The 26,282-nt window shown below is 33.2% G+C and overlaps 1 protein-coding gene across 3 annotated transcripts in view; it reads left to right on the top strand.

The window, feature by feature from the left end:
* Cry1 (cryptochrome circadian regulator 1) overlaps nucleotides 1-26,282 on the top strand; it is a 58,669-nt gene that overhangs the window by 19,427 nt on the left and 12,960 nt on the right. For all 3 annotated transcript variants that reach the window (XM_026397801.2, XM_026397793.2, XM_077798751.1), the window contains exons 2-4: nucleotides 18,204-18,312; nucleotides 22,758-22,900; nucleotides 26,027-26,211. In XM_026397801.2, the coding sequence (XP_026253586.1) occupies nucleotides 18,204-18,312; nucleotides 22,758-22,900; nucleotides 26,027-26,211 (437 nt within the window). The remainder of the gene's footprint in view (nucleotides 1-18,203; nucleotides 18,313-22,757; nucleotides 22,901-26,026; nucleotides 26,212-26,282) is intronic.

Here is a 26,282-nt window from a genome sequence, read left to right on the forward strand (position 1 = left end):
TAGTTCAGAAAGAAGTTACATAGATTATATTAGCTCAAGTTAATTCCAGATCTGTTATTAATTCTAATGTTTTTCTGCCTTTTTCTACATTGATTATATCAATATACCTGTCATCTATAAATAACCATGGTGTTGTTTCTTCCTATCATTTTGCCTTGTGTTTCTTTTTCTTCTGTGACTACACTGGCTAGGCCTCCTTGTACCAAACTGAATAGAGAAGTGATGACAACAGGCATGCTGGTCTTCTTCTTAGTCTTAGAGGAATTGCTTTCTGAATCTCACCATTAAACATGATATTTTCTAAAAGTAATTTTTCAGATTGAGAAAGTTACCTTCTGGTCCCAGTTTGTCTAGTGTTAGTTTGTTGAAATTGTTTTTGTTGCTGTTCTTCCTGCATCTGCTCAATTGCTCATGTGATTTTTCGCCTTTATTTTTTGAGTAAGGTAATGAATCACAATAACCACTTTTTAAATATCAAAGTAACCTAAAATTCTAAAAGTAAGCCAAATTTGATCATGATATGTAATGTATTTTACATATTGCTGGTTTTCATTTGCTAATATGATGTGTTCGTGAGTAAGATCAGTTTGTAGTTTTCATGTTGTACTGTCTTTGTCTGGTTTGGTGTCAAGAAGAGTCTAACTTCATAAAATAGATTGAGGGATGTGTTCTTTTTTTGTCTGTCTTCTTTGAGAATCCTCTGTAAAGGATGAATTCATTTGGTAAGATATAAATTTCTTCATGAATCAGTCTTAGTAAGGAATTTATCTATTTCATCTAAGCTTTCTAATTAATTTGTATAAAATTATTCATATATCTTATTTTTGTTTAATTCCAGCAGCATCTGAGATTATGCCTTCCCCCTTTTACTCATAATATTGCTTATTTTGCCCTCTCCTGTTTTTCCTGAAGTACTCTTATCAGAATTTTATATTGTCTGTTTGTCTAATAACTTTGATTTTTTTCCATGATGAATGTCTATTTTCTTTTATATCTGATCTTAACATTTCCCTTAGTTTTTGCTTTTTTTAGGATTTTTTCTACTGTTTCTCTAACTTAGTTTAAGTCTTCTTTTCTAGTAGGTATTAAAACCTATGTTTCTTCCCAATTACCTGCTATGATTTGAGCATTGGTTTGGGGGTCCCTAAGGACCCCATGTGTGCCCACTTTTGCCAACCAGATGCCCAAACTAATGGGATGTTCAATCTTGTACCCTAACCTCCAGAATTAAGTTTATCATCTCAAATATTTTGTTGTTGTAACTAACACATGGTGGACTAACGCAGTGCTACTTCAGTTGCATTCCACGAGTTTTCATTGTATTTTCTTCATTGTCATTCAGTTCTAGGTATTTTCTAAAATTCGTTGTCCCCATCTTCTCACATTCTCTCTGCATCTCTGCCCATTTCTATCTGTTCTTTATCCTTTACTTCTTCTCTCTCCACCACACCCCACCTCCTGCCTTGTGTCTTTTTCTTGGGATTTATTCTTAAATTGACATCTTTCAGCAGTTCTGGAAAACTCTCAGTAATTTCACATCTTTCATTCTGTAACTCAGATTGTGTTTTTCTTCCTTATCTCTTTTTTGACTAATTGATTTTTAGTGGAACATTTCTGTGGCAATTCTTTGAAGCATAGGTTAAAGTTGAGAATCCAGAGAGGATTTGTTGGTGGGTCAGGGGAGCCGGGCACCTGCTTGCATATGTGTGCAGGTGATCCCCTTGAATAGTTAATCTAAAGTCCTGAAAACCAAGGACTTTTTACACTCAAGGTTTTGGGGACCACAAAAATTCCATGAATTTTCATTGAGATGATTAATTCTTGGGACAATATTTTTAATAAAAATTATTTTAATAATTGTAGATTGATAGAAAATGTGCACTGATAATGGAAAGCCTCTGTATTCTCTGTTACCAGTTTCCCCTAATAGTAATATCTTAGATTACCATGGGACATTTATCAAAACTGAGAAACTGTAGTACTAGCTAAACTCCAGACATTATTCAGGTTTCTATTCATATTGTTTTTCTGTTCTGGAATCCCATGCACAATTGCCACATTGCATCTAGTCATTATTTCCTTCATTTCCTCTGTGACAGTTGCTCAGGCTTTCCCTGTTTTTTATGACCTCTATGGTTTTGTGAACTATTCCTATATTTTATAGAGTGGTCTTCAGTTTGAGTGTGCCTGATGTTTATTTCATGATAAGGCTGGGGTTATGGTTTTTTGGGAAAATATCATAGAGGTGAAATGGTCTTCTCATCATATCATATCAAAGTATCCATGACAATATGTTTGATTTAATGGTGATATTAACTCTGATCATGGGATTTACTCTAATTGTGCCATATTTTATTATTAACTTCCTTATTGGAGGGGCCTTGGGCTTTATTTTCTATCCTGCTCAACCTGTTTGTTTTTTTTTTTTAATATTTTTTTAGTTTTCAATGGGCCTTTATTTATTTATTGACACGTGGTGCTGAGAATCAAACCCAGTGCCTCACACATACTAGGCAAGCACTCTGCCACTGAGCCACAACCCCAGCCCTCAACCTGTTTTAAGTGCAGGCTTTCCAGGGCTCTGTAAGCCCTCAAGACTATAGCTGACTGTGGCACCCTGCTCACTTCTTATGCTTTCTTACTGTTTGGCCAGCCCTGTGAATTACTTTAAGGAGTTTTCTTTGTTGCTGTCATTTTGTCCGTTTGTTGTTGGTTATTTCTGTTAGGGTATGTTAATCCAATGTACTAAACAATACATATTAATAACCAGTATTTTTAACATGGACTTTGAGTATTTGTAGAGGTAAATAATCATTTTATTTTAGAAAACATACCAATAGCCTTTCTATTCTCCCAGCCACCTTCACCACCTCCCCACAGCTCTTAAAAGTTTTCTTCATTTAAATATATTGTTTCCTCTTCCTTTCCTCCTTCATCCTCTTGATTGACACCTGTTATTTCTAAACATTGCTCAAATGTTTTCTTCAAATGTTATTTTTATATTCTTAAAGCTATTAGATTAATTTTCCAAAACATTTTAGATGATTACATGTTCCACAGGAAAGTAGCATGATAGAGTGCAAAGAGCACAACATTAGACTCAGACACATCCAGATTAGATAATTTTTTTTTTACTTTATTTCCTAACAGAGCTCAGAAATGGACTTGATAAATTTCACGTTCCATGATTTTAAAAAAATCAGATACTTTGTAAAGTTGTTAAGCACATCCATAGTGCTTAAGAATGAGAGTGAGACCTCGTCTCAAAATGAAAAATGAAAAGGACTGGGGATGGGGCTCAGAGGTAGATTCAATTCCCAGTACCAAACAAACAAACAAACAAACAAACAAGAAAAGAAAGAAAGAAAGAAAAAAAAAAGAAATGAATAAGTAGAAGTTTTGTCTCACAGAACATATATAACATGTAAAGTTATATATGGAATATAACATGTAAAGTACCCAGAAAAATAGACTTACAGAGAATAATCTTTCTCTTTCATTTTTCTTCTCCACTGGATATTAAATCAAGTTTTAAAAATATCTTTCTCCTGCCTTTGTTCATTTATTTATTTTATTAATCATTGGATAGAGGGGCTGGGGATGTGGCTCAAGCGGTAGCGCACTTGTCTGGCATGCGTGCGGCCCGGGTTCGATCCTCAGCACCACATACAAACAAAGATGTTGTGTCCACCGAAAACTAAAAAAAAATAAATATTAAAAAATTCTCTCTCTCTCCCTCTCCCTCTCTCTCCCCTCTCTCCTCTCTCATTCTCTCTTTTAAAAAAAATCATTGGATAGATATTTATTGAACTTCTATAGGTCAGGAATTGTCTGGGCACTAGAAAGTGATGAACTATACCTAGTCACAGTCCAGTGGCCAATAATTCTCTCACTCTGGCTACCAAAATCATAATTTTTTTGCCCAAATTTCTCTCCTATCAAAAAAAGGGGGGAAATCCAAATGTGATTGTTCCTTCCTGATTGTTACAGTAGATATATGGTATCCATTTTATATCATATGTTGTTACATCAGAGCAGGTTCTATTTTATTTATATATATTATGTGCAACACATAAAGTATTTTTTCCAGATTTTAATTTCTATGAGCATTGTAACCTCATTTATATTTGTTTCTCTCATAAATCAGTGAACAAAATGTAAGTAATGAGCAGTATCAATCTTTAGAAGGTATTTTAGAAATTTTGTGGAGGCATTTTTGGTTGTCACAATGGAAGGGAGCTAGGGAATTTGTATGGACAGGCCAAAATTGGAATTCTTTTTTCATTGTTCCAGATTAGTTGCTCAAAATAAATAATTGTCTTGAATCCCACATAATTTCATATGTTCTATCACATGTTTAATGTGAGTTAAAACATTTATTTTTGAGAGCCTAAGTCCATTGATACATATACATATTTTTACACAATTTTAATGTATACTGAATTTTCCTGGAATGACATATATAAATCAAGAGAAAACTGTACTTTGTTTTGTTCATAATTTTACTGTCTTACTCAACATTTCAAGAAATCATATCTTCAAAGACAATACCACTTATGATATTTGAGTCACTAGCAACAAATGGGTCAGTCTGGTTTGCTGAATTTAAAATTATTCCATAAATATCAAACTAATGTCTTTTTGTGTCATGCCCAGCTATTTACCTATACAAACACATGCCACTTCTTTTAAAAATGTAAATGACAAGGAGAATGAAGATGGTGGCTCAAAGGACTCTACAGTGTTGCAGCAGCTCTTCAAGAGGGAAATAAATTCTGCAGTGGCAACCTTTGTACTCTCTCCTTTCACAGAAGCATTGGAGGTTGAAATTAACACTCGGATTGCATTGAATTAATGTGCTGACACTCAGATAAACTGACAGCACAGGACTATTCACTAAAGGACCCACTCATAAGAAGAAAGGAATCTATCTCAACAAGTGTACAAGTCTAGAACTTCTGAAATCATAAGGAAACTGGCCAACAAGTATTCCCCTGAGAATTATAGTCCCCCCCAACAAAGGAGCCCACAGATATTGAAGCATATGAAATTCCAGAAAAAGACTATAAAATATTGATGATTAAAATGATTAATGAGCTAAAAGAAGGTGCAAGGAAGAAATTGAGAAAACATACAGAAGATGAAAGACATTCCAATAAAAAGAGATTCTGAAAAGAAACCAATCAGAATTCCTAGAAATGAAAGATATTAATAATAAGTCAGATAAAAATTCAACTGAAAATATTATCAACAAATTAGATTACATAGGAAACAGAGCTTCAGGCCTTGAAGACAAGGTATGTAAACTTGAATACTCAATAAGCAGTAAAAAAAAAAAATCAGATTATACAAGACCTCTGTGATATTAGATCAAACTTAAGATTCACTGGAGGGGCTGGGGTTGTAGCTCATTGGTAGCATGCTTGCCTAGCACGTGCAAGGCCCTGGGTTCGATCCTCAGCACCACATAAAAATAAGTAAAATAAAGGTTTTGTGTCCAACTATATTTTTAAAAAATATTTATTGGAATTGAAAAAGGCATGGAGATACAGGCTAATGACAATAAGAACCTTTTCAATGAAATACTAGCAAAAAAATTTTAAACCTTAGGAATGAGATGCACAGCCACTATGGGATACATGTAGAACTCCAAATAGACAAGCTCAAATAAGAACCTCTCCAAGACACATAATAATCAAAATGCCTAACATAGAGAATAAGGATACACTGTTAAAAGCCACAAGAGAAAAACATCAGGTCACATTTAGAGGTAAACCACTAAGGCATACTTCTGACATTTTAGTTCTGACTCTAATATCCAGGAAGGCTTGGAATGAGATAATCCAGCTCTGAAAGAAAACAATTGCCAACCAAGATCTGGCAAAGCTCTCATTCAGATTTGAAGCAGAAATAACAACTTTTCAAGAAAAATAATAAACTAAAAGAATCTATGACTCCACTAAGCCAGCACTCTGGAAAATACCTAAAGAAATACTATACACAGAAAAACTCAAAAACAAATCTCAGAGCTCCTGAATGACAAAGCTTGCTAGAAGAGTTAAGCAAATGAAAACTAAGACTAAATTTAGTATATGAAACAAATAAAAATGTCAGGAAATAACAAACATCTCTCCATAATAACTCTTTGAGTGTAAATGGTCTGAAAGTTCCAAGAAAGAAAATTGGCAGTGTGGATTAAAAAAAACAAGATCCAGGGGCTAGACTTGTGACCTCAGTGGCAGAGCGCTTGCCTCATACATGTGAGGCACTGGATTCAATCCTTAGCACCACATAAAAATAAGTAAACAAAATAAAGATATTGGGGTTGGGTTTGTGGCTCAGTGGTAGAGCACTTGCCTAGCACATGTGAGGTGCTAGGTTCGATCCTCAGCACTGCATAAAAATAAATAAATAAATAAAGGTATCGTGTCCAACTACAACTTAAAAAAAAAGTTACTGTGTCCATGTATAACTAAAAAAAAACATTTAAAAAACACAAAATCCAACTATATGCTGTTGCAAGAGACTCTTCTTTTAGGCAAAGGCATTTACATTTACAGGCTGGAAGTAAAAGAATGGAAAAAGATATTCCATTTAGACAAATTCCACTCATATCTGGCAAACCAGAGTTTAAGCAAAAATAAAACAGAGGAGACAAGGAAGCTCACCACATAGTGGTAAAGGGAACAATCCAACATGAACATATGATAGTAAATATTTATGCCTCAACTGTTAATGCACCTAAATATATAAAGCAAGCACTTCTTGACATCAAGTCCAGAATCCAATAGAATAATACTGAGTAATTTTAACACATCCCTTACCCCAATACACAGGTAATCTGGACATAAAATCAATAAAGACACTTTTGACTTAAATAATACTTTAAATCAAACCGACCCAACAAACATTTACAGAATATTTCATTCAACAACAGCTGAATTCACTTTCATCTCAGCAGCTCATAGAAGCTTCTCCAAAACGGATTCTATTTTAGGACACAAAGCAAGTCTTAGCAAATAAAAAAAAAATACAAGTATGTAGTTTCTTACATCTTATCAGATCATAATGGAATGAAAGGCAACAGCAAGGAAAATTATAGAAACTACATAAATACCTGAGATTGAACAATATTCTTTTAAACAAGGTATGGGTCATATAAAAAGTGAAAGGAAAAACATTTTTTAAGTTTTGGTGGACCTTTAATTTATTTATTTTTATGTGGTGCTGAGGATCGAACCCAGTGCCTCACACATGCTAGGCAAGTTCTCTACTACTGAGGGGCCACAGCAGCCCTGAGAGGAAAAATTGTAAAAATTTCTACAATCAATTGGGAATAGTGATACAGTGTACCAAAATTTCTAGAACACTATGAAGGCATTTCTAAAAGGAAAGTTTATAGCATTAAGTGCCTACATGTAAAAAAAAAAATCCCAAATAAATAATCTAATGTCATATCTCAAAACCCTGGAAAAGCAGGAACAAGTTAGTTCCAAGAAGACAAAATAATTAAGATCAGAGTCAACGTTAATAAAAATAGAGAATTTAAAAAGATACAAAGAATCAATATGACAGTTGGTTCTTTGAAAAGATAAAAGATTGATAAACCCTTAACCAAACTAACCAAAAGAGAGAGGAGACCCCAGTCACCAAAATAAAAGTTGAAAAAGAAGCTATTGCCACAAACATTTCTGAAATACAGAGGATAATTAAGGACTATTTTTAAAAGTTATGTTCCCGCCAAGTATAATGGCACACACCTTTAATCCAAGCAACTCAGGAGGTTGAGGCAGGAAGATCATCAAGTTCAATGCCAGCCTCCATGACTTAGTGAGACCTTATTTCAAAATTTAAAAGAGGATGTAGCTCAGCAGCAGAGTGCCCCTGGGTCCAGTCCCCAGTACTTTATATCCAAAAACAAAAGAAAAAGAAATCTCATATTCCAATAAGTTAGAATATCTAGAAGATATTGAAAAATTTCTCACATGTGTGACCTACAAAAATTGGACCTAAAGAGGATGTAGACAGCTTAAACAGGTGAATATGTATTTTTTTTAAAATTTTTAAAACATTTTTAATCTTTTAAAATTCTTTTTAGATATACATGACAGTAGAGTGGAATTTTGACATATAATACAAACATGGAGTATAACATTCTAATTAGGATCCCATTCTTGTGGTTGTGCATGATGTGGAGTTTCCCTGGTATTGTATTCATATAGGAACATAGGAAAATTATGTCCAATTCATTCTACTGTCTTTCCTATTCCCATTTCCTCCCCCTTCCTTTCATTCCCCCTTGTCTAACCCACAGAATTTCTATTATTCCCTCCTTCCCATCTTGTTGTGTGTTAGCATCCACATATCAAAGAGAACATTTGGCCTTTGGGCTTGGGGATTGGCTTATTTCATTTAGTGTGATAGTTTCCAGATCCATCCACTTACTGGGAAATGTCATAAAATCATTCTTTTTCATGGCTTAGTAATATTCCATATATATGTATATGTATATACACACACACACACACACATATATATACATACGCACACATAAATACACACACACACACACACATATATAAACTTTATTTATCCATTCATCTGTTGAAGAGCACCTAGGTGGTCTAATAGCTTAGTTATTGTGAATTGAGTTGCTGTAAACATTGATGTGGCTTTGTCACTGTAGATGCTAATTTTAAGTCATTTGGGTATATACTGAGGAATGGGATAACTGGGTCAAATGGTGGTTCCATTCCAAGTTTTCTGAGGAATCTCCATACTCTTTTCAAGAGTGGTTGCACTGCTGGGGCTGGGGCTCAGTGGTAGACCATTTGCCTAGCACGTGTGATGCCCTGGGTACAATCCTCAACACCACATAAAAATAAATAAATAAAATAAAGGTATTGTATCCATCTATAATTAAAACAAAAATATTTTTAAAAAAGAGTGGTTGGTTTAGGGGCTGGGGATGTGGCTCAAGTGGTAGCACGCTCGCCTGGCATGCGTGCGGCCCGGGTTCGATTCTCAGCACCACATACAAAGATGTTGTGTCCGCCAATAACTAAAAAATAAATATTAAAATTCTCTCTCTCTTTCTCTCTCTCCCTCTCTCACTCTCTCTTTAAAAAAAAAAAAAGAGTGGTTGCATCAATTGGCAGTTCCACCAACAATGTATGAGTGTACCTTTTCCCCCACATTCTTGCCAACATTTATTGTTACTTATATTCTTGGTAATTACCTGTTTAATGGAGTGAGATGGAAATTCGCATTTCTCTAATTGCTAAAAATGTTGAACATTTTTTCATATATTTGTTGGCCATTTGTATTTCTTCTGTGAAGTGCCTTAAACAGGCAAATATCAAACAAAAGATTGAAACAGTTCGAAAAAGCCTTTCAACAAAGAAAAGCCTGGAGCCAGATGGATTCTCAGCTGTGTTCTACCAGATCTTTAAAGAAGAACCAATGCCAGCCCTCCTCAAATTATTCAATAAAATAGAGAGGGAAGGAGCACTCCCAAAATTTAATTCTATGAATCCAGTATCCCTGATACCAAAACCAGATAAAGGTACACCAAAGAAAGAAAACTACACACCAAAATCCCTGATGAACATAGATGCAAAAATATTTAATAAAATTTTAGCAGCTGCATTCAAAACATATTAAAAGGATGTTAATTATCAAATTGATTTCACCCAGGGATGCAAAGTTGGTTCAAAAAAATCAATAAATGTAATTTAGTTCATCACATAAATAGAATTAAGGACAAAAATCACATGATCATCTAAATAAATGCAGAAAAATCCAGCACTAATTCATGTTTAAAACAAACAAAACTGAAGTATTTAGGCAAAGAAGAACTTATGTCAGATTCATAAAGGACTTGTATGACAAACCTAAAGCTAACATCATACTGAATGAAAGCACTTCCTCTTAAATCAGGAACAAGAAAAAGATTTCACTCTCATCACTGCTGTTCAGACTGGTTCTTGAAACTATAACCAGAGGAATCAGATAAGGAAATTAAAGGGATACATATAGGAAAAGAGGCCAGATTACCTATTCACTGAAGACCCCCAAAATTCCACAAGTAAGTTCAGCAAAGTAGCAGGATACAAAATCAAAATATAAAAATTTATAGTTTTCTATAATCTGCTGAGAAAGAAATCAAGAAAACAGTTTCATTCAAAGTATCCTCAAATAAATAAAATAAAATACCTGGGAATAAATCTAACCACTGAAGGGTCTCTATGATGAAAATTATAGAACACTGAAGAAAGTAATTAAAGGCCTTAGAAGATGGAAAGTCCTCCCATGTTCTTTAATACACAGAATTAAAATTGTCAAAATGGCCATATTACCAAAAGTGATCTACAAATTCAGTAAAGTCCCCATTAAAATACCAACATCTTTTACAGAACTAGAAAGAGTACTAAGTGCTGAGAGCCACAGCCAAGTAGGAATGTCGCAGGGCATTTTTGGTTGAAAGGTGACACCAGCAAGCCATTGAGATGATAATGATTATGTTAAGATGTGCATTCAATTGGAGATTAGACCCCTGCTGTCTGCCTAGGCCTGCTACTCTGGAGCTCTCTGGACTCCCTCCCATTGGTTGGGGAAGTGCGGTAGGAGGGAATTCCAGAGGAGGGATTTCTGTTGGAGTAGTGTGTCCCGAGAGAAAGCCCTGTGCGTGGTTCGCAGGAGAACTCCCGGGGAGCATGTGTGGAGTGTGCTGGTGGAGTTCAGAAATAAAGTTTGTTCCTGCTTCAGTGGCTCGTGATTTGTGCCCAGCCAGACTGCGGCACCCAGAATAGCCAAAGCAAGTCCTGAGCAATAGAAGTGATCCTGGAGGCATCGCAATACTCCATCTCAAACCATGCTTCAGAGCTATAGTTACAAAGCAGCATGGTATTGGCCTAAGAACAGACATGAAGTCCAGTGGAAGAGAACAGACACATCTGATTCTGACAAAGGTGCCAAAAACATATATCGAACATATTGTAGGAAAAAAAATAGCCTTTTTTAAACAAATGGTGCTGGTAAAACAGCAAGTGGTGGAAGAATGAAACTGGATCTCTGTCACTATGCACCAAAACCAATTCAGAAAGGAATCAAATACCTAGGAATTAGACCAGAAACACTGCTGGTGCTTGAAGGAAAACAAAAAACCAAAAACAGAGTCAACACAGTCAACATATAAGCACAAACACCAACTTCCTTAATAAGACTCCTAAAGCTCAAGAAGTAAAACCGAGAGTCAGTAAGTGGGATGACTTCAAATTCAAAAGCTTCTCTGTAACAAAGGAAATAAAAGCATGAAGAAAGAGCCTACAGAATGGGAGAAAATCTTTGCCAGTTACTATTCTGATGGGATTAATATCTACAATATATTTTTTTAAAAACTTAACCATCAAAAATTAATAATCAATAAGCAAATGATCTAAACAGACATTTCTCAAAAGAAGAAATGTGAATGTCCAACAAATGAAAAAATTCCAACATTCTCTGTAATGAGGGAAGTGCAAATCAAAACTGCACTGAGATTTCATCTCCAGGTAGAAGAGCGATCATTAAAAATACAAATAACAATAATTGCTGGTGAGGATGTGGGGGGAATGGTACACTTATACATTGTTGATGAGACTGCAAATTAGTATAACCACTTTGGAAAGCAATATGGAGATTCCTCAAAAGACTGGGAATGAAAATTACCATATTACCCCACTATCCCACTCCTTGATATTTATCCAAAAAAACTGAAATTAGCATCCTGTTGTGATATAGGCCCATCAATATTTATAGCAGTTACAATTCATAATAGCCAAGTTCTTGAACCACCATCCCTCAACAGATGATTAGATAAAGGAAATATGGAATATAGGTACAATGAAGTTTTACTCAGCTATAAAGAAGAATGAAATCACACCATTTGCTGGTAAATAGCTGGAACTGGAGAACATCTTACTAAGTGAAATAAGCGAGACTCAGAAAGTCAAGAGTCAAATGTTTTCTTATATGTGGAAGCTAAAGGATGCCGGGAATAAAGGGAGACCAATAAAATAGAAGGGGATCAAGAGAGAGGGGAGAGAATGGGGAAGTATGGGGGAGCAGACTCTACCAAATCACACTGTGTCCCTGTACATACACCATAATGAGTCCCGCTTATATATGTATGTTTAATGTACTAATTAAAACAATAATAAAAGAGAGGAGATCAGTAATGTAGGGCAAGGAAGGAGTGGAGGGAAAGGGAAGGTACTGGGGAATGAGACTGATCAAGTTATGTGCATATAAAATGTGTCATAATGAATCCCACTATTATATGTAATTCTAATGCATATATGTGTGTGAGAGACTCTCCTTTAATTTCTCCTACTGTTACAGCTGGAGCATTATAAAAAATGTCTTAAATTTGTGAATGTGGATGTTTTATCTGTAAATTTTATTTTAGGATTAAAAAAGGGCATTGCAAAATATTTGTTACAAAAAAATAACTTATCAATCTATAGATTCACTGGTCTGTGGTCTTTAGAGTCTGGCAAATGCAAAATTTGCCTTTGAAATATATATTTTAACTTTATTGAACATTAAGCTATTTTCGTTGGGGAACATGTGTACCATAAATATCCTGACAATTGGAATAAAGTACAAAAAAATTGTGACAAACCAGAAAAAAAAGTATATGTAAATTTTATTCACTTAATAGAAATATTGTTATTTATAATTTTGAAATCTAATAAAACACCATAGACTTTGGTTTATAATTTAGAATCTACATTTTTTCTTTATGATAGTATATCTAGAACTTTTTAATTTCTAAAAATTTAACTCTGTTGTTTTATGTGGAAAATGGGAGAAGATATTCTCCATGTGGTTTTAGTGATTTCAGTTTATATTCTTTAAATCAGTTCTCTAGTGTCAGCAATGAGTTGTTTTGGTTTAGGTATTCTAAAAGTAGTTTTCATTGTTGAGTGTATGATAAGATATAATTTAGAAACTAAAGTACAGAAACAGATGGCTTTATTCTGGTATGATACATGTTAATTCATAACTCATTGTTTTCAGCCTCAATAGGATTATGTTGTGTCTTGCTATTGCCCTTTTTCAGACTATTTTATAGACAGAACTAGAAATACTAGTTATATAAAGCTGTTCTAGCACAGGCTGGAAAGTAGGTCATTGTGATGGGAGTATACTAAACTGCCCACTGGTTACTATAGCAATGACCTACTTTAAGAAACTATTTCTGTTGATTCATGTTGAAATCATCTTTTGAAAGTGGTATAAGGAAGCTTACTCCATGTAATTTTCTTATAATAGCAATAAATAGTGATTTGTGGAGGGGAAAAATCCTTAAAAATATTTAAAATGAAGAAATATATTTTTCAATTTATGTGAAAGTGTTGCTTTCAGTATTGTAATTAAAGAGCATGAGGACTGTTTTTCTGTGTAGACAGTACAGTTATGCAAAGGGCTGTAGTGAGTTTTACTACTGGCCTATTTTTAAAACAATGTGTTGCATGTAGTTAAATAGTATTATTAACTGAGCTTTCAAATGGGTATGATTACAGTATATACTATATACTATCCATACTATATGGATAGTATATAGTATATGCCAAATTAGAGAAGATCTCTAAATATGTTCCTGTTAAAATTATACCAAATATATTTTCAATTGAATACATTACATCATTCATTTGATTTAATACTGAATACCTATTTTAAGGCAGATGCATTTGTAATATGAAATGTTGAAATTCATGTGTTTTCTGTACCACACTCAAGCTGAACTCTGAACAATCTCTCTTCCCAGTTAAGGGTAAAGGATGAAGTGTTAGATTTTGTATAGTTTTCAAGTATCCTTTTTCATTTAACACTAAAAAAAAAAAAAAAAAAAATTAAAAGTTTTTGGTAGTACTACCTAAAAAGAATTATATATTTAAAGGTTGGTTGATTCAGAATCTTAGTTGCACTGTATCTTGTTTATAAATATATATTCATATTCACAGTGTTCTTATTACTGACAAAGGTCAAACCTTGGTTCACAATCATATACAGATGAAATTCAAAGTTCTGTATAGGTGTAGGCATCCAAGAAATTCATTGTTTTCTTTTGTCATGCCAAACTATTTAAAATTCAGAAATACATGGGTTTTTTATCAAAATTAGAAATTATTCTTGAAGGAAAAAAATGATAACTTCTGTTTAATGAATATCTACCAAGTGCTAGGGGATTTTACTTAGTGATTTTATGCTGTTTCTGATCCTTTCAATAGTTATACAAAACAAACCTAGGTCATTTAATCCCTATTTCAGATCTTTTTAGTAAATTCTACAAGGCACATTTTGAGATTTGTTTGCCAAAGATAGAAATCAAAACACAGTTTAAGAAAACTCTATGATTAAGAATCAGACACAGGGGCTGGGGTTGTGGCTCAGTGGTAGAGAGTTCGCCTAGCACCCGTGGGACACTGGGTTCCATCCTCCGCACCACATAAAAATAAAATAAAGTCTATTGTGTCCACCTACAACTAAAACAAATATTTTAAAAAGATTAAAAAAAAGAATCAGTCACACATACTTAATTTGAAATCCATCAGGAGGAGGTGATATGTGTACAACGCACACACACACACACACACACACACACATTGTATATCAATAATATGAGGTACAGTTTCAAAGCTTATCTAGGATGAGGAGAGCACTATGTCCTTTGACAATTCAGAGGGTAGAGAAATTACTTTCAGGCGTAAAACTGAAAACTTAGTAAGATATGAACTTGAAGAGATGGAAATTTTTCAAAGACCTTCCAGGCCTAGGAAATATCATAGAGCAAATTCTAGGAGACTGAATGTATAGGAAAAAGAGAACTAGTTTGATTTGGTGGGAGGACAAGGGGAGTGGAGGAGAAAATGAGCCTGGCTCCCTAGGTTAGTGGCCAAGAAAATAAGTTGTTTTTTATTATTATTATTATTATATAAGAGGTGAGTCTTTGAAGACCTTTGTACAGAAAAGTGTACCTCACAAAGATTTGGTATTGTGTATTAAAATGAAGTACAGTGGACAGAGTTTTTGGAAGGCAGACCAATTTTAAGGTATTGCAGTAAATAATACAAACAAGAGATAATAACTGGAATTACTGTAGGCCGAATAGAGGTGGGTAAAGGATGAACTAAAAAGCAAAAAATAACACTTATATAATAGTGTTTACTTGGAGCAGACTCTGTTCTAAGAGCTTCATATATGTTAATTTATTCAGTTTTCATCAAAATGCTATGAGATGTTATTACTGTACCAGTTTTCAGGATCAATTGAAGAACTTGTTATATTATGGAACATCTATAACAGAATACTATGAAATTTTATGCCATAGAAATATTTCAAAGCAACAGCTTTGAAAAAATGTTCAGCATGTATTAAACCAGGCTTACAATAGATACAGTATATCTCATTTTTGTTCTTCTTTAAATAAGTGTATGCTGATTATCAATTTTAAACTTTTTGTGAATTTTTTAAAAATATGTTTCTACTCCTATCCCATTCCCCAAGGGTAGATATTATTAATAGCTTGTTAAGTATCCTTCCAGTTATTATCTTTATGCCCATATCAACATGAGTAGACATAAAGGACAGTGTCACAGTTTGTTCTACTTTGTTCTTTCCTTTTTTCTCTTCTTATATTTTCTACTTTAAATATCTGTGTACAAAGTACCTGTGTTATTTTTTAAAGTGACTATATTTGAGTCCACTTTATCCTGTAATTTTTTTATGTGAAACCAGAGAGATAAATTATAACATCTATGGAAGAAAATATCATAATTTGGAAGAGAATCACCATAGTTAAATACAGCTTCTAGACATTGTTTCATGAAGTGCCAAAACAGAATTAATTCTTAGGTTGCAATATTTTCCATTGTAACACATTACTTCAGTCCATATTATTCTGTCCAACATTTTGTTAATTCATACAGTGTTTATTGAAAAGCATTAGAATGTTTATTCAGCCTACAAATAAGAAAGGGAAAATAAAGAACCAGTTATTAGCAAATCCAGACTCAGTTGTTCATTTTATGTAGTAATCATGTTCTTTTGATATTTTGCTTTTCTGATCTTACCTCATACTACCTAAAAACATTCCTACTGAAAGATTGAATTGAACTTTTGTGATTTATTACCAGTGCAGGTAAACATGGTGAAGCTGATGAGACAACAAAGATTTGGGGATTATCTTTGCCTTGGATTACCTCTCCAGGACATTTTAGTTTTATGCTGTTTTAATTTAAGCAAACTTAAAGATGCCAGTCCATTTGATTTCTTAATTTTTGGTTTAATCATTCTCTTGCTATCCAGGTGGGGCAGCATACACCTATAATCCCAGCTACCAGGAGGAGGAGGTGGGAGAATTGCTTGATCCCAAGAGTTTGAGGCCAGTCTGGGCAACATAGTGAGACCCCCATCTCAAAACAAAAACAAAAACTTTCTTGTAAATAAGCAAATATATTAAATTACATTCTTTCCAAAAAACATCACCACATGTGATGTTATTCATAGTTGCAGATAATTTTATGAAACTCATATATTCTCATATTGCTATGCATCTAACTAAAGTCTTCTCCCCTGAAGAACTTAACATATTGGTAGTGTTGGAATGGGCTGGGGATTAGGTATTAGGGAGGTGACTCCAAACCAAGAGAGAAGAGGTATGTGATAAATATAAATGTGAGCACAGAAAGCTTTGTTTTCTGTTCGTTTGATGATCGCATGAAACTTCCTAAGGTAAAATGGTGGACTGTCTTTCACATCCTCTTGAGTGACTGTGACTCTCTAAGCTCTAGAAATGTTGACTCCTGAAGTGGAAAAGTATCAGCTGACTAATATACTTAAGACATTAATAACTACAGTTGGAAAAAAAATTCAGCATTTTTTTTTTTTTTGGTGAAATGATGGGATCAGAATTGGCAAAGAGAACAAGATGATCTAGACTAAGAACCTTGTAGAACCTTCTAGAGAACCTCTAGTAGAACTTTCTGCAGTGATAGAAATGTTCTACACCTGTGCTGTCTAATGTGGTAGTTACTAGCCATCTATGTGGCTATTGAGGACTTGAAATGTGGCCAGTGTAATTGAGCAACTGAATTTTAAATATTAATTAATTTAAATTAAAATGGCTGCATGTGTCTTTTGGTCATTGTATTGGACAGTGCATTTCTGTGATACATCATTCCTTCCTCAACCACTCCTCCTCTCAAGAAAGACATGACCATTCTTCTCAATGAGTATGTAGCCTGTGAAAAGACAGAAAAATATTTAAAAACATAAAAGAAAATGGAAAGGAAATAAACTGAAAGAACTGAATCTATATGAAAATTAACATGATGCAAACGATGAAGCTGAACATTCCAGGGCTGACCTCTTTTAGATTTATTCTTGGGAAATGCTCAGTTTCATTGCAGTAGAATAACACAGTAAGCTGTCTTCTATCACTGCCTCAGAATTCTTCCAGATATATGTCATATGTAAACTTTGGTGGTACTTAATTTATTGAAAAAATCTATAGCCCCACCTGTTCCATGAGACCTTAAAAAAAAGCAATCTGGTACTCTCTATAGTCAATTGTTAATACCACATAATTTATCATCTAATTATTATTAATTCCTTTTTTCTTTAGATTAGAAACATGAAAATAAGTATTATGATTTCTGCCTTAGATGATTACAGTCACCCCTAGTATTTATATTCTTAAATTATTTACTCACTTATTCAACAGGATATTTCCATTTTTCCCAGAGTAAAAAAATGTTCTAGATTTTTCAAGGTGGCCTTTCTATGTGAAGTCATTTTTATATAGGAAATTTGTCACTTCATCAAGTTTAAATAATGAAATTAATTCATTTAATTGCTTTGCTATATCTTTGCATAATTTTTATTTTCACAAATTAAATTTTTGTTTATGTAATTTTTATTTAATGAAAATTAGTGATTTGATTTAGGAAAGCAAAAAAAAAAAAGTGATTTGATTCGGAAACTTGTGCTATAATTAACCAAAACTAAGTATTCTTTCTGGACAGAGTAATTTCTATATGAGTTAGGGGTATTAATAAAATGATGAATAACATTTCAAATTATGCAATAACATGGTTTTGCAATGCTTTACATCTTATAAATGTATATTTTTAACATTTTTTGTGTTTCTTCTCTAGATTTTTGCTTCAATGTCTTGAGGATCTTGATGCCAATCTACGAAAATTAAATTCTCGTCTATTTGTGATTCGTGGACAACCAGCAGATGTGTTTCCCAGGCTTTTCAAGGTAATTTGCAAATATTTGAATAAAATAATAACCTTTTTCAGAGAACATATTTGGCAAATAATGCTTTTTGTGCTAAAGTATTAGGAATACAAGTATTTTAAAATGAAAATTGCATGGCTTTTTTCTTTAATGAAAAAGTTACCCCTGCTAAAATCAAACATTATAGAAGGATTGTTTAAAATGAAAAGTTAAATCTTTCTTCTACCTTAACTGCTAGTTCCCCTTTCAGAAGGAAGCTACACGAGCTACTACCAGTTTCTTGTGTATCCAGTTAGAAATATTCTTTGCATAAACAAGAATTTATATGTGTGTATTTATATGTATCCTCATGTGTTACTGTTCCCTTTTTAAAATTCCAAAATGAGAGAACCATATTCACTGTTTTGAGCCATGCTGTGTTCATATAAACATGTATTTTGGAGATTGTTCCGTATTATTTCCTCAGTCTTTTAAATGGCTCCATAGTATTCCTTAGTGTGGATATACTATGATTTCTTTAAGTAATTGTCTGATAACCATTTACTACCCCACCCCCACAGGCCTCTTGTTAATACAGAATATGCCACATTTACATATCTTTGCTCATAAGTGCCAGTATGTTTGTGCATATTCTGGATCAGAGGGTCAAAAACCACTGACATTTTACCAATAATATAAAATTGTAGGTTTTTGGTTTGTTGTTGTTGTTGTTTTTAAGCCTGATAGAATCTTAACAATCTCCTGTTTATTTCTCCCTTTTATCCCAGATGAAACAATTAGGCCTGGGAAGATTAAATGAGTTGCCCAAGATTATACAGTTAGTTCGTGCAAGTGTTAAGATCAGAAGCTGATTTTCCTGGCTATTATTCTTTTTTACTTTTTCCTTCCTACTTGCTATTATCAGATTTCTTAAACGCTTATCTGCTTTTTCTTGGAGCTGTTTGATTCATTATATTTTTAGAGTAATAGTGTTTCTGTTTCTAATCCTGAAAAGAACCATTTCATTCTCTGAATAAGAAGGTCCCCAATAGTGAGTATCAAGTCATTCTTACCTTACCTTTCTCTTAATGGTAGGAAAGAAACATTTAATGGTCATGATTTGGCTAATGTAACAACTTTGGCTAGTGAAAATTTGACATTTATTAAAGATTATTCAATTCTATAACTTTGTGGAATTCTAATTTAACTGATATATGAGGAATTCTGACAAGAAAGCATCCCAGAAACAATAATAAATTATCTACAACTCACAAGTGTAAAAATGTATTTGGATAATTGCTTCAGTCGTTTCAATCCTATAAATAATCCATTTGGTATGGGCAAAGTGAATCCTAAGAATATTTTGATTGCTATAAAATAACATTTCCATTTGCCAGGTATATTCTTCTACTGAACTTTATCCTCCGTTCTCTTTATTTTTTATTTTGAGACAGTCTCACTAAGTTGCCCAGACTAACCTCAAACTTGGAGATCCTCTTGCCTCAGCCTCCTAAGTAGCTGGGATTACAGGCATGCACCACAGTGTACAGCTATATACTTCTTTTTGAATAAATATTTTTAAGTCAGCACATCTTTTGTGTTCTTTGTTTTGAGATTTCTTCTTCCCAAAATAGTATATGATTGGGTCAGACTATCTTATGCACTTAAACTATGCCCCATCTTGTTAATTTGGCAGAGAGGCATAGGTTTTAACATAAGCTGTCAAATGCAAATACATGAATACATGCATACACATAGAACATTTACTATTTTATTCTGATTTTCCTTCAACTACATACAATAGTCTATATAAAATGACAGAGTAAATTAATCAGAAAGGTTGTTTTCCTATCTAGAGCTATGGAGATAATTACTTCCTTTTTATTGAATTCATGTTTCAACTTTATATTTAAAGGTACTACATACATGTATTTTTAAGTTATAGAAAGATAAAAGTAGGTGTCTTCCCTGTATAGGGCAGGAGGGGAGAAAAAAGGGAAGATACTGGGAATGAAATTGACCAAATTATGTTTTGTACATGTATAAATTTATAACATTGAATCCCCCTATTAAATATAAATGTACCAATAAAATAAGTAAATAAATAAAAGCCATTCTCCTGCCCACTCCTAGTTCTCATACCCATGGTTTGTCTGGGGGAGAAGATTCTTTTGTCAGTAATAACTAGCTGACTCACTTAAATTAGTGTGTCTAGTTTTATTATATAGCAAATAATGAGAATTTTTAATAGGAAATTCTGTTTCCCACATTGGAGGAAAAATGGGTTTAGACCTGATAACATTGCATTTAATTTATTAGAACATGATAATGACTTCAGTACTGATGTCTCCTCTAGTATCCATCTTTCCTCTATCATATGTGCTCAGTTTATTCTGTTTATAATGAGTAGATTTAGGAATGTATCAGAGCATTTTTATATATACATGTGCATACGAACAAGTCTAATAAACTTATGATGTGTTTTCTATGATGATTTTTCCTCAGTTAAATTCCGGCTTAATATAGGCTGACAAAATGACCTGTTCTTTTCACTTCTTCTTTTCATGTTTTCCTGAAAAAAAAAAATGATCTCTAAGAAGCTTAGGAGGTACTAGCTTAGGCAAAACTTGGATGGCACTGTAATTGTAAGTGTGTTACTTGTATTTTTACAGAGTTACATGTTGCATCTTCCACATTTGGCACCAAATTGGTAAAGTTACCAAGACGAGCACAAGAAAGAACCTGCAGAACCTTTTTGTTTTCTCTGCAGAAACTTTTAATGAAGAGTTTAAAGTACTCATTTTAAAGAATAGATACATGTTGAATATATACTTGAATTTTTTAAAAAAAATTCTCATTATATCCAAGAACAAGAGATATGTGCCTAACATCTTTATAAGTGAGCACACTGAAGCATAATAAAATATTTTGTTGAAAAATCACATAATAAATAAAAAGAATATATAAAGCCACTATTATTTCAGCATCAGGTTTATATATGCTCTCTGAGCTACTTTGGATCTTGCTTTATTACTTCATGGCACATGCTTGATAGAATTCATTCACAGATATTAATTGAATACCTGTTGTGTATAAGGCAGGGTTCAATGTGCTAGAAATATAAGATTGAGGGGCTGGGGTTGTAGCTCAGCAGTAGAGTGCTCACCTAGCATGTGCGAGGCGCTGGGTTCGGGCCTCACACCATATAAATATAAATAAATAAAATAAAGGTATTAGATCCAACTACAACTAAAAAATTAAAAAAGAAATAGTAGTGAAACAGATAAAGTACCTACATTCTCAGAGCTTGTCCTTTAGTGGGAAGGAAATAGATCATAAATAAGTAAATATGCAATGTCAGGTGATGATGGGTCCTGCAGAGAAACATAAAATGTGAAATAGTGTTAGGGCAAGGAAAGGGTAGTTACTTCATATGAAATCATAGAAGGCCTCACTTACAAGGTGATATTTGAGAAGGGAGTGAGCCATGCAGATATCTTGGAAGGGGTATTGAATCCTTATCATTTTGCTGCTCTTTCCATCAAAAGAGTTTTTCTCCACCCCCACTGAATCTGGGTTGTCCCTATAACTTGGGTAAAACAAGTGTCAAAGAAGACATTGTGCAAATTCCAAATCTTAGGTCTGAAGGAAATTCATAGCCTCTACCTCTCCAGGAATATAGGAATGTGCCTTCTATAAAATACAAAAACTAATAAAGATAAGATTGATATTAACAATACTATCAGTCAGTTTGATATGGCTGATATTTGTAGAACAGTGTACCCAAGAACTATAGAACACACATTTCTCATTCACAGGAAACATTCACCAAGACAGATAGACTATACTTTGCTATAAAATAAGAATCAGTTAACTGCAAAAGTCTGAAATCTTACATATTATGTTGTCTGACTAGAACAGAATCAAACTAAAAATGAATAGTAATAGCAAATATTTATAAACTGAAAATAGAAATGCTAATATACAGAATTTATAGGATTCATCTAAAGCAGCATTTACAATATTGATTACCAAAGATTTGTTAAAGACCAGTTCTTAGGCCAGCAGGCATAAGTTCAGGTGTTCTGGCTCTCTGTGGACTTGGGCAAGTCCCTAATTTTAATCTCATCTGCACAACATAGATACCAACTGAAGTGCCAAGTCTTGAGGGTTATGTTGAAGTTTGATAATGTAATTATAAGTAATTTTTTAAAGTAAAGTGCTGTACAAACACATTTAGTGTAAGAACTGGTTTTGAACATATTGTTAGGTAGAGTAGTGCCTGGCATGATGCCTGGAATCTAGTGAGTATACATTCACTGTTTGCATATTCTTGGGGTGATAAATTGTGTGTTTTTTCCTGCATGTTGGAAGTTTGATTTATTTAATCATTTTAAGTGGAATTTGAGCCTTTCACTTATTGTTATGATAGAAAAAATAATAATTATAAAGCTGGTGTACATTTTTACTTCTTTCTCTCATTTTAGGAATGGAACATTACTAAACTTTCAATTGAGTATGATTCTGAGCCCTTTGGAAAGGAACGAGATGCAGCTATAAAGAAACTGGCTACTGAAGCTGGAGTAGAAGTCATTGTACGAATTTCACACACATTATATGACCTAGACAAGTATGGTTTTGTTTTGTTTTTTATTGTGGGAAAATATACATAATAGTATTTACTATCTCAACCATATTAAAGTATACAGTGGTATTAAGTACATAGACATTTGAACTAGTTACTAATACATATATTTGTAAAGTGAAAATAACATATACATCATAGAGTTATAGGAGAAGTAAATGAATATATGTCAAAGCTTTAGCATTTAATTTAGCTGCTACAATTTTTATGCATTCAATAACAAGCTCCAAAATTAATGACATTGTGCATAAGATAAAAGTACTGAGTATTTCAGTTTCAAAGCTATTAATGATTAACACTGTTACAAAATGTTTTTTGACTAATTCAGCCTAATATGGTCTGACTTTTCTGGGCTCTTAGTATTATTAGTTTTGTAATTTATATGATGCAGAGCCATAAATCACCTTCACATATCTTGTATGATTATCTTATTTTATTTCATGTGTATACATCATCTTTTTAATCTAGATTTTAAGTCCAGATGCAAATTGAATATTCTATAACTTTACATAATTTTAGTCATCTGAACAATGGCCTGATACCATATTTCTCAAAAGTATGCTTCTTTAAACACTAGTCCCTGGTGATGCTTTGTCTGACAAATATTATGTCAAATTGAAGGCTAGGAAGTAGTAGATACAGTGAGTTTGGGAGGTTCGTGGGATTTGTTAACTTACTAAAGTAAAATTTTGCCATATGATTGTTCTTACAAATACCAAAATATCAATTATAAACCTTTTTAGTTATTTTTCTTAAGTTATTTACAGATTTTATTGTTAATAAAATAATTCTGTAATAAACATGACTAATTTTATTCTGTGTCTCTGTGTATATTAAATCATGATTTGATACAGACAAGGATCTTACTTGATTTTTTTTGGGGGGGTAACTGGGGGTTGAACTCAGGGGATTCAATCATTGAGCCACATCTCCAGCCCTGTTTTGTATTTTATTTAGAGATAGGGTCTCACTGAGTTGTTTAGCACCTTGCTTTTTGCTGAAGCTGGCTTTGAACTCAGCATCCTCCTGCCTCAGCCACCGAGCTGCTGGGATTAATCTGGAAGTCTTATGTCCTTTTAGTAAACTTGCTTTCTAGCTCCCTAGGAGCTAATCAGAAGGAGGCAGCAAACAGGGTAAGAGAAGGTGCTTACAACTGGTAGATTCAGTGTTCTCCATAACAGTAGTGCTTATTGGTTGAATATGAATATTTACCATATGCAGTCTATCATGTTTATGTGTAACATAGAGAAAATAGTTTTATAAGATTTTCATTTTATAATATACAGTACCTTCAATAATACCATTGTGGTATCATTATAGTCAATAAAATTTATATGACCCTATGTGTAAATTTAGAATATTATGCCAAAAGAAAATTTACTTAAAGCAGAGAGTATAGCTTTTTGATGATTATTTTCTGTACACATAGTTGATAATAATTTATATATGATATATAATAAAAATACATTGTTTTAGATTTGCCATTTATCAGTTATATGATCTTGACTAATTTACTGAACCCTCCTGATAAGCTTCAATTTCTGCACTCAAAATGACGAATTGGAGTTCCCTGTGATTCTTTATTAAGCAAATTGTCATAATGAAAAACAGTAGTTACTCCCAAATAGTATCTAATCTATCTGATCTGAAGTTCCATGGCAAAGCTAGTTATTCTTTTAACTATGACTTGTTTGAGGCAATTAGTGATCAGAAGTAAATATATAAGGTACTCAAATAACTTGGAATTGGGGGGCTTATATGTCCTAAGTATGGTAGTCCTCTCCTTATATCCAAGGGAGATGTTCTAAGACCCTCAATAAATGCCTGAAACCAGGGATAGCACCAAACCTCAGATATACTGTATTTTCCCTCTATATACATACTTATGATAAAGTTTAACTTATAAATTAGGCATAATAAGAGCTTTATAATAATAATAATAAAATAGAATAATTATAACAATATATTGTAATAAATTTATGTGAACGTGGTCTCTCTCACTTTCTGTAAAGAGTGAAGTCAAATATCAATATTTTTGGACCACAGTTTACCAAGAGTAACTGAAACCATGGAAAACAAAATCACAAGTAAGGGATAGTAGTCTATGCGACGTAGATGCAAATGTTGATATCTTTAATGAAGACATGAACACAAACTGGGCATGGTGGTATGCTCTCTTAATCCCAGCAATCAGGGAGGCTAAGGCAGGAGGATCACAAGTTCAAGGCCAACCTCAGCAACTTAACAAGACAGGGTCTCAAAATAAAATAAAAATGGGTAGAGGTGTAGCTCAGGTATAGAGCCTCCCTGGGTTCAATCCCCAGTCTTGAAAAAAAATAGTAGAAAATAACAAATAATTGTCATTATCATAATATAGAATCTTAATGAAACTTGCTGGGAAAAATGAGGAGATGTAGATCAAAGGATACAAAGCAGCAGATATATAGGATGAGCAAGTTCCAAGATCTAAAGTATAACATAGGACCACAGTTGGTAAAATAATATCGCATTAGGGATTTTTTGTTAAATAAGTAGATTTCAGCTGCTCTCATCACAAAATAATTAAGATTTTTTTGTGAGCTTGTAGTTGTTAGTCTGCTTCAGTATAGTAACTCTTGTATTATCTGTATGTATCCTATATGTCATGTTGTAAACCTTTTATAATACACAACAAAATTTATTTTTTGCAGATTACTCGTAATATCATTATCAGTCTTGTTTAATTTTCATTAATTATCCAGAGATTCCTTAAGTTGGGTTATAATACATTTTTTTACATATTCATGTGAATTACTTTCTTGTTTTTGCCTTTAAGCTAATTTAACCATTTAATTGGGTTTTTTTTCCCACTTTCTTAATCTTATTTGTCTTAATGGTCTTGGCATTTACATATTATATATTTTTGATACCTAGCAGATATCTAAAAAATAGAGAATACTTTTTATATGAATTAACCATTTGAATATGTTGCTCGTTATATATGAGAAGCTAAAATTCTAAAAGTTTTAAATGATAAATTTTATTTTCTGGTTTTAAGACTTTTCAGAAATTGTCAACAAAAATATATTGTCATTTTTTACTAACTGCATTTTACTAACTCTCACATAATAGGATTATAGAACTCAATGGTGGACAACCGCCTCTAACTTATAAAAGATTTCAGACTCTCATCAGCAAAATGGAACCACTGGAGATACCAGTAGAGACAATTACTTCAGAAGTGATAGAAAAGTGCACAACTCCTCTGTCCGATGACCATGATGAGAAATACGGTGTTCCTTCACTGGAAGAGCTAGGTAGATATAAATTGTAATAATTGTGGAGATTAAGACTCAGTAAATCTTAAATGATTCAGAAAATTCTACTT

Source organism: Urocitellus parryii, chromosome 5, assembly GCF_045843805.1.
Source record: "Urocitellus parryii isolate mUroPar1 chromosome 5, mUroPar1.hap1, whole genome shotgun sequence".
Classification (NCBI taxonomy): domain Eukaryota; kingdom Metazoa; phylum Chordata; class Mammalia; order Rodentia; family Sciuridae; genus Urocitellus; species Urocitellus parryii.